The sequence below is a fragment of the Phaenicophaeus curvirostris genome, chromosome 4, assembly GCF_032191515.1.
Source record: "Phaenicophaeus curvirostris isolate KB17595 chromosome 4, BPBGC_Pcur_1.0, whole genome shotgun sequence".
Classification (NCBI taxonomy): domain Eukaryota; kingdom Metazoa; phylum Chordata; class Aves; order Cuculiformes; family Cuculidae; genus Phaenicophaeus; species Phaenicophaeus curvirostris.
In genome coordinates, this window is record NC_091395.1 from 60,260,031 (window position 1) to 60,276,547 (window position 16,517).

General features: G+C 35.6%; 1 protein-coding gene across 11 annotated transcripts in view; it reads left to right on the forward strand.

The window, feature by feature from the left end:
* Positions 1-16,517, forward strand: part of KCNIP4 (potassium voltage-gated channel interacting protein 4) — a 415,602-nt gene that overhangs the window by 349,457 nt on the left and 49,628 nt on the right. For 3 of the 11 annotated variants that reach the window (XM_069856229.1, XM_069856237.1, XM_069856240.1), the window contains exon 2: positions 11,649-11,750. The exons of the other annotated variants lie outside the window; for them this stretch is intronic. In XM_069856229.1, coding sequence (XP_069712330.1) covers positions 11,649-11,750 — 102 coding nt within the window. The remainder of the gene's footprint in view (positions 1-11,648; positions 11,751-16,517) is intronic. 11 annotated transcript variants of the gene reach the window in all.

The window sequence follows — 16,517 nt, forward strand, 5'->3', positions numbered from 1 at the left end:
TCAAGCCTTGTGTATTTTCAGCTTCGGTGGCTGATAAGTTTGTAATTTGCTTTGCATGCAGAAAATCAGGAGGTGGAGGTGAATGATTCTAGTGCTTTTCAATTCCAAATACCTCATCTTCTTTGAGTATCCATTCGGTCTAACATAGCAGAATTATTTTTTTACAGTAAAGTTTTAATGCACATCATACAGCTCCCACAGAAACGGTTTTGTAATATTTTGTTTTGTTTTGCTTTGTTTCCACATATTTGGTGTCTCGCAAGGGCCTCATTGTGGGTGGAAAATGTTTTTTTTCTCAAGAAATATTATTCCTTCTAAAGGAACAGAGACTTGTAAATATCTCAGAGCTCTGAAAAGCTTGAAATTGCAGAGACAGTTTCATTCAAGTTATGTATCACTTTGGGGCTCGGTCTGATACAAATACTAACTAGGAAGAGCTTATTGACATAAATGTTGATTATCCCACCATGAAAATATTAATCTGGCTGTGTGACTTCTAATAGTGTTAGCTCAGACACCTTTCTTTCTTCTGTTAATTCTCAGCTCGATATCATAGTGAGCAGTGTGTCCACAGAATAAGGTAAAGAATCGCGCTCGTCTTAGCATAGGATACCAGTAGAATATAAATAGAAGCACACCATTCACACCTGATATAGCCTATAACGTTGTCTTTAGTACTGGGGTGCCATTTCACAATGTGCTACATCTGATCTAACTGTGAACACCAAAGCAAAGGTACATCAAGATGTTTGACCACAGGTAACCATTTTGCCACATTTTTCTGTCTTCCTTGTGTTGAAAGTAGGGATTGTGTGAGCTCATGATGAGTTCAGCTCACTGATCTAGCTAAACATCTGAGCAAAATAATCAGTCTCAGTCATTATAGTCAAATGAATACAATAGTTAGTACCAAAAGAAGCAGCAGAGAGAGCAGAACTGCTCCTTCGGAGACTATACAATCAGAAACATTCTGAATTTGCTTGGAGATCATAAACTGCCTTTAACAAGCAAACCTTCTGGTTCTCAGGAAGAGCACAATCACCCCCAATGGTAATTTTCTAGCTCTAAGTGATGAAAGGAGGAAGCAAACTGGGTTTGTGAATGTTTTATATTGTGGTTCTTTTTTACTATTTTATTTTATTTTATTTTATTATTTTAGTATAATAGTTTGTCTTTCAGCTCTGTCAGGAGAATGAAGTACAGACTGTCTTACAAGTTGCATTAGCCCAGGTATCAAGGGAGCTGAAATAAATATTTGCAACACAGCAACTACTTTCAGTAACACGAAGAGGTCCCCATGATCAATAGGCCTCACTGCAGGGCGGTGAGGTTCAGCTGTGTGGGAAGGAAGAGGTGTGACAGGCTGCTGTGCTGATGCTGTTCTCCTTTTCAGTACAAGTCTCAAAACGTTTTCAAAGAGCTGCCAAAAAAACCCAAAACCAAAGAGAATTGCATATTACCTATTGCTCTCTGAAACTAGGAGATTGTTCTGCCAACTTGTGGACAAGCAATAGTTGGAATATCTTTTTGATGCAATTAGCTTCCTGTGTAACTTCTTTCAGAACTAAGCATTATAGACTGGGTTTGCATGGATTTTGTATTTAAACTTTTAGTTATTTCTCAGCTTTGTTTGCATGCATCTGATCATTCAAGGCACAGATCTCAGTATTAAAATACCTGCGTTTTAGTTGCAAGGTATGTATAGAAAGGCATGAAAAAATATCTCTGCCTACTTTACACACAAAATTGATGATGTATGGCACTAAAAAATCAAATAAGTGGGTAATTTTAGAATTTGGTTGACAGCTGCTTTCATTCACCTTTCAGTGCTGTTAAATTACTAATAATACAGTCTGGTGACAAAAGTAGGGTTATACTACAGGAATGCCACAAATAGGATGAAGATCTTTGATTAAAGTCAGAAACTAATCGAGAAAGGAAAGCTTGCTGTGTTTTTCTGGTACCGCCTTAACAGATATTGTTTGACTAGTATCTGTTTTGATTTGAGACCAAGCATCTGTTCCTGGAAAATTCCAGTCATCTTATCAGTTCAAGATGTTACGAGCAATATTAGTGAGAAGCCAGCATAAAAAGGTTGTAATGGATGATAACACAAGCGCCATTCACAGGAAATTAGGTTTTCTGAGTGCTGAAGAGAAACATTACAAAACTCAAACACCAGTAAATAACTGCTTTCTCCATCCTTTACCCTAGAGGAGGCAGCACTAATGTTCCTACAAGCCACAAGGAATGTTGTTTTAATAACTGAAACTGTGCATTTGATCATGCACAGGTTTTTTTTTACATTAGACTTAATTCTGATTCCATAGTGGTTACTCTTTACAGAAACATAGAAATACATATTGAAGAAAATAGTATAAAAACTTCTAAAATTTACCTGCCAAAATACATCTTTTTTTGTCTTTATTTGGGTCATTAGTAATTTTTTTTCCTAATGCTGGTTAGGAGGTCACTCTAAATGAGAATAAAAAATATTTTTATTTCAAAGGCAGTGTTAGTAACAAGTTCTTTAAGTAAGCTTTATTCAGATGACATTCAGGTCATAAAGTATCTGATGTAGGTGAATGTTGACATGATTCATTAGTTCTGTGTGTCTGTAAAATAAAAAATATTATGTTTTTAATCTATGTTATATACCATTACATTCCTTTCTGCATTTGATAAGACATTCTTGATAAATGTTTTCTAATGACTAACTTAGCGGAGTACTGAACAGTCAGAACCACCTATTATCCAAGTATCTGGAGGTGAAGAAGATGGAAAGAGCCAATCATCAGGAAATTGTGTTTTGCTGGGAGCTCACTCACAGCACTATACCAGCTTCTTCAGAACTAGGGTTAGTGGTATAGTTTGTTAGTTTGTTTTGATCAATGCCTTTGCTAATGTATCACTGACTCAAGTAGATGCACAATCCCTGCCTCAAAGGTTTTGCGATCCAAAAGTCACATTTGACCCAACTAAATATCCTTGATAGGCTGTATCTAAAGAGATTTCTAATTTATGAAGCATCATATGTCATTTTTCATAGAAACAACACTGGTAAAGTTGTCAAGTGGTCCTTCAGTCTCTTACCTGGCTCTAAGGCTTGAGCCCACAACGTGCCTGGGAGATCAGAGTAATTATATTAGGATGATTTAAAAATAAAACTTTATATAAATCTTTTCTGAAACTTAAGCTTATTACACTCTATCTGTTACCCAACAAACACTTAAAGATTGTTTTCCTTTTCGTGACAACCTTGTACAGAGTGAAGAATGTGATATTGTTTCCCTTCAGTCTTATCCTCCTTAGACCAAAAAATCCTGCTTTTTCAAGTTGTTAGAGTCCTTATACTCATCTATGAACTAACTTCTACAGTTGGATGTCCTTGAAAAATGTTCGACTGACACTAACATAAACCCATATCTGAAGCTTTACTAATTTTGACATCATTCATTCTTTGTGGAGCACTTTGCACTTGTCTTAACTGACTTGTATTGTTAAGGATTTAAAATTATTTTTCTTGATTTGTTAAAATCTCTTTGAATTCTAATCCTGTCTCTGGTGTGCTTCCAGTTCTTCCCAAACAGTTGCTAGAACAGTTATTTTAATTTTACTGTCTGTGCATTTATTTCATGTAACCTACTGCTCTTGGATGTGATCATCTGGAGTAGATACTAGTTTTTGTACAAAAAAACCTTGCAATCATCTCAAGATCACCCATTTATGCTAGATAGCCAGTTATGGGTTTTTCCTTCCTTTTGATATCATCAATAAACTCAGCTCAAAATATTTGCAAGATTAATGACTTTATGTGAGTATTTGGCTTTTTTTTTGCAGTTATGCTTCATCAAAACCCTTCAAGTAAAGTACTTCAACAAAAATGCAAATTGTTTGTCTTATAAGTGATATTAAATGACTTGCAAAAATTCATTCTGATTAGCATATTTTAACAGCTAAGGTAAAATTTCTACTATGAAAATTGTTTACGCATCTTGGATTGTGCTTTTTACTTTTTATCCCCTGTTCCAAAGTGCTACAGGTCCAATTCTGTATTACAACTGCACCAAATCCAAACCAGCATAGTCTTCAGGACTTCACTCTTACTACAGTGGTTTATGTTTGCCCACTGTCTGCCTCTAACACTTTTTATGCAACTTCTAATTGTTATAATTCCACTTATTTGTGTTACATGGACAATGATATGCCATAGTGATACCCAAGCAATATTTAATCCATTAAGTTAGTGAAAATACCTCAGTTTCCATGAATGTGTATGTATAATAGGATGTGATAGTCAATCAGACAAAAGGTTACTTCTATGTGCTCTTCATATAGTTTCTGTCTATATAATTCAATGTTAGGAATGAATTCAAATCTACCTGTATGTGGTAAATATATTGCTTGATGGAAAATGATACAATTTCATCTGCCATCAGTATTAAAAATTTCATCTGCCATCAGTATTAAAAATTTATGATTACTGATGAGTCATTTTTCCTCAATATTATACATTTTAATCAAATGTTCCCTGAGGCACGTGCTCATTTCAGAGCATTAGTGTGATTTTTATTGGAGTACAGAAAGAAATGTAATGGAAAATAGTGACCTGAAAGGCAAAACTTTTTTATGGAGTTTGAAGACTATTAGAGTTCCATTTGGACATTTAAAATGAAATAATTTAGGCTAATTTGTTATGCTGTTTGTGAAATGGAGCTTTGTTTTAGGTAGTCACAGAAAATCTTCTAAGAGTATATTGGCTTAAATTTAAGCAGTCAAGTGCTTCAAAGTTATGCATATAGCAGAAAAATATATAAGTTTTTTTAATTTTCTTGCTTTTGGCTGTAAAAATAAGTGAAAAAAGGGTGAAACCTTTTATTGATGTGTTACTTTTTTTTGCACATAGGCGCTAGTAAACAAAACACAACCACAGGCAGTTTTGAGTATAGGACTACAGCTTTCCTAGGAAAGAGATTACATTGGAAATTTCTCTGTCATCACAGGACAGTGTATATTCCAAGTAGCCAGCAATAAAGGGGGAGGAGGATAGCCTTTCAGATACCTCAACAAATCTGTTCCTGGATTTGAGACCTGGAAAGAAATAACAACTCTAGTAGCTACTCTACTATGCTACTTGTATTTATTTCATTAGAACTGATAGAATTTCTTACAATGGATCCTTTTACTGGTTTGGGGTTTTAATAATTGAAATGCAGTAAAAACCACTTGAATTGTTGCAGTGCTACAGACTAGGAGAAGTCTGTCTAGAAAGCTGCCTGGAGGAGAGGGACATGGGGGTGTTGGTTGACAACCGACTGAATATGAGCCAGCAGTGTGCCCAGGTGGCCAAGAAGGCCAATGGCATCTTGGCTTGTATCAGAAACGGTGTGACCAGCAGGTCCAGGGAGGTTATTCTCCCTCTGTACTCGGCACTGGTGAGACCGCTCCTCGAATCCTGTGTTCAGTTCTGGGCCCCTCACCACAAGAAGGATGTTGAGGCTCTGGAGCGAGTCCAGAGAAGAGCAACAAAGCTGGTGAAAGGGCTGGAGAACAGGCCTTATGAGGAGCGGCTAAGAGAGCTGGGGTTGTTTAGCCTGGAGAAGAGGAGGCTGAGGGGAGACCTCATTGCTCTCTATAACTACCTGAAAGGACGTTGTGGAGAGGAGGGTGCTGGCCTCTTCTCCCAAGTGACAGGGGACAGGACAAGAGGGAATGGCCTCAAGCTCCCCCAGGGGAGGTTTAGGCTAGACGTTAGGAAAAAATTCTTTACAGAAAGGGTCATTGGGCACTGGCAGAGGCTGCCCAGGGAGGTGGTTGAGTCACCTTCCCTGGAGGTGTTTAAGGCACGGGTGGATGAGGTGCTGAGGGATATGGTTTAGTGTTTGATGGGAACGGTTGGACTCGATGATCCCGTGGGTCTCTTCCAACCTGATTATTCTGTTCTGTGTTCTGTGAATAAGACCAGAATTTCTAGTGGCGAATTTCAGTGGCTTTCTATGGAAATCTGGGAAGATAAAGAGAAGACTCAATTGATCATGAACAGCTTAGAAAATGAAATTACTAGCTGGCATGTTTCCAGACTAATTTTCCTCATGACTTTTCATTCATAAGTCAAGAGGAAGGTGAGATCTTATCATCAAATTGTAGCTTAATCCTGAGAGGCAATGAGCATTCTGCCCCCCCGGTCCAGCAAAACCTATATGCCTCAGGGCTTTGCTGTCTCACAATCCCAGTAAATTAACAGTCGTTAAAGTCTAACTTTGCTCAGAATTTGTAATATGATTTTATAATTATAAATAATTCACAGTTTTATCATTCAACATATTAGCTGTGAGAACACAATTGCGCTTGCGATTAAACACATTGTAAACTTCTGACTTTAGCCAGGAGTGACACTAGATATTTCTGTCTTGCATAAGATTCAGCTGTAATGACCCCTTCAGTGTATAAGGAAGAAGGAGAAAGTTTCTGCAAATCTGAAAAAGTTTGTAGTCTAGAAGATATAAACTAGTAATTTGAGGGGAGAAAATAAAATATTTCTTTTGTTATTGTTATGAATTCACTTAGTGGAGTTAATATGTTAAAGACAGGAGTGGTTTTCATAAAAGTCGTGCAGTATCTTGTTTAGTAACATCATTGTCTGAAGGGATGAGATGAAAATATCAATGAGATATGTTAGTCACACAAATTTTGTAAGGAATTTATAACCATAATAATAAATAAAGTTTGGACAAAGCCTGTGATGATTAATTCTCTAGGTGAATAGTCTTAATAATATTTTGAAGAATATAATAGAAATCACATGTAGAAAAATAACATTCTAATTTAGAAATATTACAGGAACAAAAAATTGCCTGCAAGGTATGCTTTCCTTTCTTTGTTATGTCTTCCCTGCAACTGTTATTAAAAGATAAAATTCTTTTTAACGGAGTGGTTTCAAACAATGCTTGACTCAGAACTGAACAGCAATTAGGAATGGATTTTCTGTGTACAAATGTAAACACTTGTTTATGTTGATGCATGTAGTTTCTGTCTGCTAATGATGCATATTTATTTTAATTTCATCAGATAGCTATCCTGCCTGACAAAAGAAACTGTACCAACCCTGACATTAGTAGGGCCCTAAAGGCTTAATCACTTCCAGCCACAGCTTTGCCAGCAGGAGAGATTATTATCCAGTACTTTCTCACAGCCATTTGTCACTCTGGGGTGATTATTGTCCTCCCAGATCTATTAGCCCAGTCTCAAAAATAAACCATATTCATGTAAATAATTTCAATAGTATTTTGCTAGCATGTCTAAAGATATGTATGTATGTTGAGGAATGAGATTTTATTTCTAAATTAACTGCCATAACAGTTGTGTCACTGATTTCTCAAGGAAAGAAAGAAAAATGGTAGGTGATAATTTGGAGTATATTGCACCTTGAAAAATATCCAAGTTTGATCTCAAAAAATCATTAAGCTATGAAGTAATGAAGTGCTGTAGTAAAATGGTTATTGATTCTGAAACATGGATCGATGGGTGATCAGGCTGCTTTCTCAATATTCTTTATCCTGTTCCACCCCAGTTTTTAATAATTTATGTAGCTAACAAGTGTATGAAGTTGTCCAATACTACTGCTATAGACATAAAGAATTGCAGGTTTTCATTACAAAGACTAAAGAGCATAAAGAGCTTCTGAAAATCAGTAATTATAAATAGGAGTGACACTTTGAAAAAAAATTCTTGTTAAATTGCTCAGGCAAAATTCATACCAAATACCTAAAGATTTTTTTATTGAATTAGCTAGCACTAATATAACTATCATTGATTATTCCAAACAGTTTCAAAAAATATTGGCAAAAGATGTTTTATTTTTCTCTCAGACAGTCAAAGCTCTTTTATTAGGAGAAGGCATCTCAAGAGAAATTCTTACAGATGGCCCACTTCCTGAACCTCAATAATTTCCTGAAACTTCAGGACACAGACTTCTTTTACAGGTAATTGCAGACGATGCTACAAGCTGCCTTTGTCACTGTCTAGTGGAGTGCAGCCACTCAAACGCATTTAGCAGTCCAGAGTGCCAGTTCCTCCAAATATGTTTTCCTTAAGCCTAAGTGATCTGGAAGAAAAATGAAAGAGAGTGCCACTCTACTTTTCTGAGCTGTCTAATAAGCCTTCTTGAGACATAGGTCAGCAAAACAGGTATTTTCTAGGAGGTTTCTGGTCTACTCACAGGATGAGGCTTTCATGCAAACTTTCCTGGTGTAAGACTCTATGTTTAGAGTAGCAGGATCAACTTAAAAATTGCACTCATACATAAAAAGTACAGTTTGTTTTGCTGAAATATTTAAAATGTTTTAGTATGTTTACTCTGTAGTTTGTATACCTATTTTTTTTTCTTATACCTGAAGATGCTAGAACCAGTAGGGAGATTGTATTTCTTAATAAGAGAATGTATGTGTAAGTCACAAAAATTGTCATTAGAAACTCATTTCAGAAATAATTTACAGAACAATTGCTGCTCCTTTTCAAACAAATCTAATTTCTGTCAGAGTCCCCAGTACCCTAGTTCTATAGGTCACCAGCAACGCTTCGTTCACTGTCTCCTAGGAGATGTTTGAAAACTGTTGAGTTATACATTCTTTAGAAGATACCAGCCAGTGTTTTAATGCCTGTTTTAATATTATCATCATCATCATCATTATTACTATTATTATTATTTCAAAAGAAATAGTTCTTCTTTTTTAAAAAAAGTAAATAAAGCCAGCCAGATAGAAAAGCTGTTCTGTTGCAGCTTGTTACAGAAAGATATGGAAACTTTTGCAAAAATGCCATAGTTGGGAAGTTACTGTCTGAATCAGGAGCATTCTTCCATACTAATGGCAAGGAATTCTGATTAATTCTGTAGAGATAGCAGCTATTAAATCTCTGGCCAACCAATTATTAAAAACAACATGAAGCAGAGTTTGGAAAACTCAGCTGCTTCTGAATATCTCTTTGCAGGCTAAGAGTTACTGTAATGCTATTCTAGAAGACTGAATGAAGCAACACCAATCTATCATCATCAGTCTGTTAGTGCTTCATGGCTTTTCATCGTTTCATGAAAAGCCATTTTGAAGGCTAGCAATACAATAAGAATCTCTTACTATATAATAAATTTTAATCTATCTTAGATTAACTAGCCTCCTGATGGCCACTGCTTTTTCTTCAGCTTGTTTCAAACTGGGAAAATAGCTACAGAATTCACAGGAATTATTACAATATTTCATCTTAATTTTACTTTCACTGTTTCAGTGTTTAGAAAACACTGACTCAGCATAGGCCCAGAGTGCAACATGTTTTCTCTGTATGAAATAATCCTTTACTCATGAAAAATCACATTGAAAGCTTTAGTACCGATCAGGAGGTCATGATAGTGGGCTGCAATTGCTGCAGAATAAACTGACTGCAGCCACTGGGAGCAAAAATCTTCCATGTTGCTTCCTCACACTGTGAAAAGATAAACCAATTCCTTGACCTGCGCTCTGATCTTGGTGTCAACATTTAAAATTAGCTGCCAAAAGTGAGTACAAAAATTATACTGTCCTCCTAAGTTACTTCTCTGACATTGTTTTTTCCATGTTTCATTTTATTTTTGACCTTGATCACTGCAAAGACCATATGGTTTGCATTGAAGTCTGTGAGATTTTGTGTGAGCATAAACATAGCAAAAATGTCGGCTTACTCAGGTCTTTGAGCTCCAAACGCTTTGAAAATAATACAACCCTTTATATTTTGCAAAGCACTGTACACATCTTCAGTAATTACATAGTTTGTGAACTATGTAATTGTGTAAGTAATACATATGCAGAAAACCTTTGCAAACCTTAGTTTCAAATTAAGAAGCTAGAAGTAGTATTTCTAGATCATGTCTAAACTAGATGAATTCTTAATTAAGAAAATAATCTTTTAAGATAAACAAAGTTCATTCGTGTTCAGATACCTACAGTTCAGGCATTGCATGATACTGCACACACTGCCAGCTGACAACACAAGTCATCTGCTCAGGTTTTGTACTCAAACTAAAAATATCGAGTTTGAGATACCCATCACAGATTGTCTTGTTTTATGCATGGTGTTTCTTAGCTGAGCTGATGGTAATACAGATAAGAAGTTTATTAATTCTTATTATTTGTATTAAAAGGTTTTGACATTACCAGAGATGGTCATTTAGGTCCATCAGACCTTGTGCTGAAATTGGATTGTTTTGTCCATTCACAAGAGCTGCTGCTCTTGCAGAGGCAATTTCTACCTCGTAATAGTGGGTTGATTTTTTTACTGTAGTTAAATCTTTCCTGTTTTCCCCCAATTCTTTAATTTAATTTCCTTCAATGCTTTACTTGTATACAAACTGTGAAATAGTTTTCCTTTTATTTATGAAGTTTAATATCCTTAAAGCACTCTCTCTTTTTCCTTCTGTTCTCAAATACAGTAAATAGTTTCTCAAGATTGCCTACAAGCTCCACTTACTGTTACAGGTGGGAGGTTCCCACCCTGGTTTGGTGACAGAATGGAAACTATTCTATGCCATGTTGCTAAAACCAGTATTCAGCACAAGTGCACTAGTGAGGATAACTCAGGATTATCCTGGTGACTGTGCCACTAGCACAGGAATTGTCAATTGTGTCTTTCATTTCTTGCCCCATATGTTTTGTTTCTTGCTGTTGTATCAAGAACCATCACAGAGCAGCATTTGTGTTTTAGCACATGCAGTTGAAAAAAGAACTGCAGGAGTTGCATAATGTCCAAACTGAGCTCTACTTTTCTCAGGAACATAAATCATTTACTGAACTGGTAACTCAACAGACGTTTAGGCTGTCATTTGTGGCAAAGAACCATCCAGGAGATGCTTGCTCCTATAACCCATTTCATATAAAATGGGTAGTTAGACCTCACAGGCAGTTACTCTATCACCTTAGTTTGCAGTAAATAAGGGTAATACTATTCACCTGCTTTGTGGCACATGAACATTAACTATTCAGCCATGTCAGTACTTAAAGATGATAATATAGATAATACTTATTTTATACGTACCTAGAATGTCAAATATTAAAGAAAAGTGAGACTGGCAACACATCATGGTTGACATTTTAATATTCAGAAAAGGCAAAAGTACCAGGCTGGTTATTGCTGAATTAATTATATGGGAAAACTCAGCCATGGAACTAGAAGCCTGCCAGAAAGGACAACAAAAGATATCTTTGAGTTTTCATTTGGTTTGGGTTTTGGCTTTCATATTAAACCTCAAAATCAAATAGACTTAAAGTTTTTAAAATATTTTAGCGTTAAAATATTACAAACACTCTTACCTTGTATTGTTTCAAATACTTAATCTGATACTTCTCCATAAGATGTTTTAAAGAATATTAGCAGAACTGAAGTGGGCTATTGAACTTTTTAAGAGATGTGCACATACAGGAAAAATCCCCTGTGCTGGAAAGATAAAAAGTCAAACCAATTTTGTTGTCCTCTTCAAAAATTCTGGTTGTCCTTTGCAGTTCAGTATGGCTGCCATCTATTTGGCCTTTTCCCATCAGGAATTCTGCTATAATGATGAAGTCTGCAGCATGTACAGAAATTATTATTAAGCTTATGTTAACAGTCCTGATAATATATTTTTTTAGGTTTCCTCTACGCTCAGAACAGTACCAAACACAGCATTAAAGAGCGACTTATGAAGCTCTTGCCCTGCTCGGCTGCCAAAACGACATCTCCTGTTACTAAAAGCAAGTTTTATTTTTCATTTGATTTTTTTTTTTTTTAGGTTTGCATGCATCAAAAGTTATACTTTCATTAACTGCTCATTTGAGCTAGAAGATGTCTGCTGAAGTAATCGTATGCTCTATTGAGGTTTAAAAGGAAGTGGTGAACAGATTTGTGGGCTGGTAACAGTTTTGTCTATGAAGATCAGGATGGCAAGATACCAGGGTCTGCTGCACAGGAGCTGCTGGGTTGGATGTTTTGCTCCACAAGTGAGCTAAGAAGTGATTCACTGCTTAATTTAATTACCTGCCGTCTGTATTTGAAAAGTGGTATATTTTTGTGCACATGTCTGTGTGTGCTTGCGATCCAATACACAGGGTAGTAACAGCACTACTGGCCTGGAAGGAAAGGCAAAATATTTAGGGAATGAGACCTGAAGCATGCATCTGGAAGAAAAATAAAAATGAGACTGATAACAAAGTATGTGAAGGTAGAGATAAAGGAACAACAAGCTGACAGTGCCTTTTAGTGTCTTGATATGCTACAGGGAAAGAAAATCTCACCAGGGTAGTTAACAGATAAAAACAGGAGGAGGGAGAGATCCACACTTAGATAGATATGTATATATTTAGATAAATTATAGTAATAACACTGATGTGTTCCCATATAAATTGGCTACTGTAACTGATTTAAAAATATCTCAGTGGTCCCAATTCATCTAAATTAATTTGGCTTAATCCTAAGCACTAATTAAGCACCTAAAATTACAAGCTGAGTGGTCTGTGAGCTTCCCTTAAACTCTTCTGATAAAGTCTGTCACTCCAAGGGAAAAAAAATACCTCCAACAGCAGCTCCTTCTATCCAGTGATTATGGGACAAACAGAGGCAACTTATCCACAAACACAGACCTCTATTAAGTGCCAAGACTATAGCAGTATGGATCTAGGTTTTCTTTTTGTTACCCCACTTTACTGTTTTTTATACACTCCTCTATAAAGACAACTATGGTACTAGCTTTCCTTTCTTACTATTTGAGATCTCAAAGATTAAAAGCTCTAAATATGAAGATGCACAGTGACTTTTTCATGATGGCTTCAGCTGAAGTGTTTTACTTGAAAACACGATAGCTTTTAAAGGTCAGATACTGTTGCGACACCTGCTAGTAATTCATTATGTGGAAGTTACTTTCAGCTATGTGGCATGAGTAATGTAGCCTTAGACTATAAAAGAAACCGTAGACTCATGGCATCACAAAATCACTGAATGGTTTGAGTTGAAAGGGACCTTTGTAGAACATCCAGTCTAACCCCCCTGCCATGAGCAGTGGGACATCTTTCACTAGACCAGGGTTACTCAAAGCCCTGTCTAACCTGACCTTGCACACTTCGAATGAAGTGGCATAGAATAGGAAAAACAAATAATACAGAAGGAATAGAAGATTTTATGTTTGTTTGAAGTTGGTTGGAGAGCAACAGAATCTTATTCTTTGCACTTTTCAATGTGAACTTCTTATCTGCACAGGTGACAAAGGTATTTAGTCACTCTTAATAACCTTAAGCATGCAAAATTAGTATTTTCTTGCTATAATTGTATTATAAACCAGAAGAGAAGTTAAAATAAAATTTGCATTGTATATTTCATATTTGAGAACCAAGTAGTAAAAAAGATGCATTCAGCATTTTTCTCTGTACTCTTGTCAATAATGAAATGCTGTATTATGATATTATATTAAATATCATTGTAGTCACAGATTGTTATTATCCCATTTTGACATAATATGCCATTTGATTTCTGCTAGCATGAATTAAGCAACATTTTATGTACTAGGAACATAGCCAGCACTACCTAGAGTAACAAACACATAGTATGAATTCCTTAGAAATTTTTGGCCAAGGAGTATTAAAACAAGTAGTTTGTTGAAATATCCATAGCCTGAATTTGTACTTCTGTGCTTAACTTCTATCAATATGTGCAGGAAAAGATTACTTGAATAAATAAAATCTTATTTCGGCATTGCCATTCAACAAAGTATGTCAATGAATGCTGCTTCTTATTTGTGTGCTTTAGCCTAGTAACCCTAAGCTTAAATTCATCCTTCCTTAGCTAAATGCTTAAAAAGGTAAGACTAGACTCAAGGATGATTTTGGAAACTAAAAGTATTTATGAATGAAATGTTTAAAACTTAGCTCCTAAGACAAAAACATTTAAAACTGTCTTTACTATTTAGGTGGAAGGAAGTGATTCATTAATGAAATCAGTAAGAATATTTTGTTTACTATATTAATGAGTGAATATGAACTTGTTTCTGTTTTTCAGTTGACATATGTTAGCCTTTCATGAGTGGTAAGAAAAAGAAATAATAATAACTGAAATTATTAATTTTTCATTAATGTCATATAAATCATGAATGCTTCATAATAGATATATTTTTGCTCATTTTTAAAATTATAGATTGTTTTTCCACCTGGAATAACAGTAACCATGAGTGTGAAGACAAAATTAAAAACCTGGAAGTGGCTCATGAGTGCAATAGTATGTTAATCAACATAGTTGAAACATTATATGGAAGTTAATGGTGATCTTATTTTTGGGTTATATATAAGATATTACCCAAATAGAGTGTGAGATGACTGTTACAATTAAACTTTTCACTAACAGAAAAACAACATCACCACACTGCAGTCTTCTGCATTCCTCACTGCATGATTAAAACACAATAAAAATGTTTATTGCTAAAGATACACCAAACATTGTGCTCAACTTTACATTGTCTAGCCTTTATCTCTAGCCTCACATTTATCAAGTGTATTCATTTAGCTTCTAGAACAGCTTGCAGATGTCTCTCTAGGTAGCCAGATGTTACACAAATGGATGCTTAGAGAGCTCCTTTCCAGTTATGTCCCTTTCTGTCTAAACAATAGCCCAATTAAATCTCATATAACTCCTTGTACATAAAACAGAAGTGACTTTTCAACAGTGTTTATTCTCATGTTGACTCATTTGTCAATTATATATAAGCATATAGTGTTGACTTGTGGTTGACAAAAAAGCCATTAAGCTGCATATCTACTGCATGGCATTGTTATAGTGACTTTAGCAACTAAGTAAAAAATATAAATGATAAATCTCTTGAGACATGATGGAAAGGCTTTAAAAACCTTGCAAAATAAACCCTGTCTGTTCTTATGAAGAATTAAAATGGGACTCCATAACTTTGCCACACCTAGGTTAGGAAGACAGCTTCTTAAATCCGGACCAGCTTTATTCCAGTTTCTTCTCTAAGGGTAGGATTTTCAAAACTCACCCTTTGCCCCTCAGCATGTCAGAAGCTATCCTATTTAAGGAAATAACTGAAATGTTCTTATAATCTTGTGTGTTCAGGTACCATTCCTTTAAAACTATTATCAAACAACATAAGGTCAATGTGAAGTTATGTCAGTTGGGTGTTTTGTCAAAAGCATTTAGACTGGAAGTTTTCACAAAGACAATGGTGGTCTATGAGTCATCTGAGACAACACTAAAACAAAAATGAAGAAGAAAAGATTTTATAGCTTGTCCACAAGCCAACACACAACAGACATTCTAAGTTAAGACTATGGTTGACACTGAGATCATCTTCTTGAGATGACTGCCAACAGCAACACCTTTGACAGAAGAAAGTTCAAGGCTCTGATTTTCTAAAGATTTATCCAAATAGTTTATGTATTTTTATTATATCTATTTAGAGGTTGTTCATCTTTTGCTTAGCTGAACTGATGCAAGATTCTCCTCCCCATTTTCTCCCCATCTCTCTGATGCAAGGTTCCTCCCAAGCAGCTGAAAGTTATTACTACTGCAGTGTAGCAGAACAAAAATATATGAAGATGTGAGCGTAATACGGTTTTAATGGAGTGTTCAAATACTGTGCTTTTATGAAAATGGAACTGAATAAAACTGTATTTTAAGAATGCAGAGTCCTGCACACTGATGAAATAAAATCTATACCTTCAGCGTTGTAGAAGAGACAATTAAGTTTGTTTATTTTCTATCAAGTTGCATTTCTATAGTTGGTATAAATCTTAAACCAGAATAAGGTAGGGATTTGATTAATTTAGTCTGAAGTCCTACATAAGCTATGTTTAATGCCGGGCGTACTTAGAAACAGATGCTTGCATTCATGTTTTGATCAGGCGCATGGCTGACACTCCATATAAAAATGTATACTGTAAGTTTCTTTTACTGTTTTGTTGAACTGCCATATTTAAAACTCTACCTGGAAAAAAATGCATTGCTATCTCATAGTCTTTTAGGGCTGCACTGGATTGTAAGCCTTAAATGTATATATCCACATTATTATTACTTACCTAATGATGGTCACTAAAATACCTATGTTCCCCACTTAGGCTGCTCCCCATGAATAATTATGTTGCCCTGAAAGGTACAGTACTCAAAGTAAGACGCACTTTTCAATATGCGACATCAGTGTTGCATACATATTCCAAAGCACAACTTCAAGGTAAAAAGAGAACACTGAGAATTCACATCCATTAACTAACCAAGGGAAAATTTCCAGTATTCTGGAGTCACTGCAGTTTTATAAAATTGTTTTCTTTTTTCAGAGAGTCTTAGAAACAGAAAAGTAATTCTAAATGTGTCGTGCATGCCCTTGCAGAATGTTGGCTTTCCAGTTTATTGCTATTTGTACTGATGTAATAATATCCAGACTACTGGATCGTCACTGCTGTTCCACGTTCTGTGCAGGCACTGAGGCAAACAGATACCGTTTCTTAGTGAGTTTAAAATGAACATGC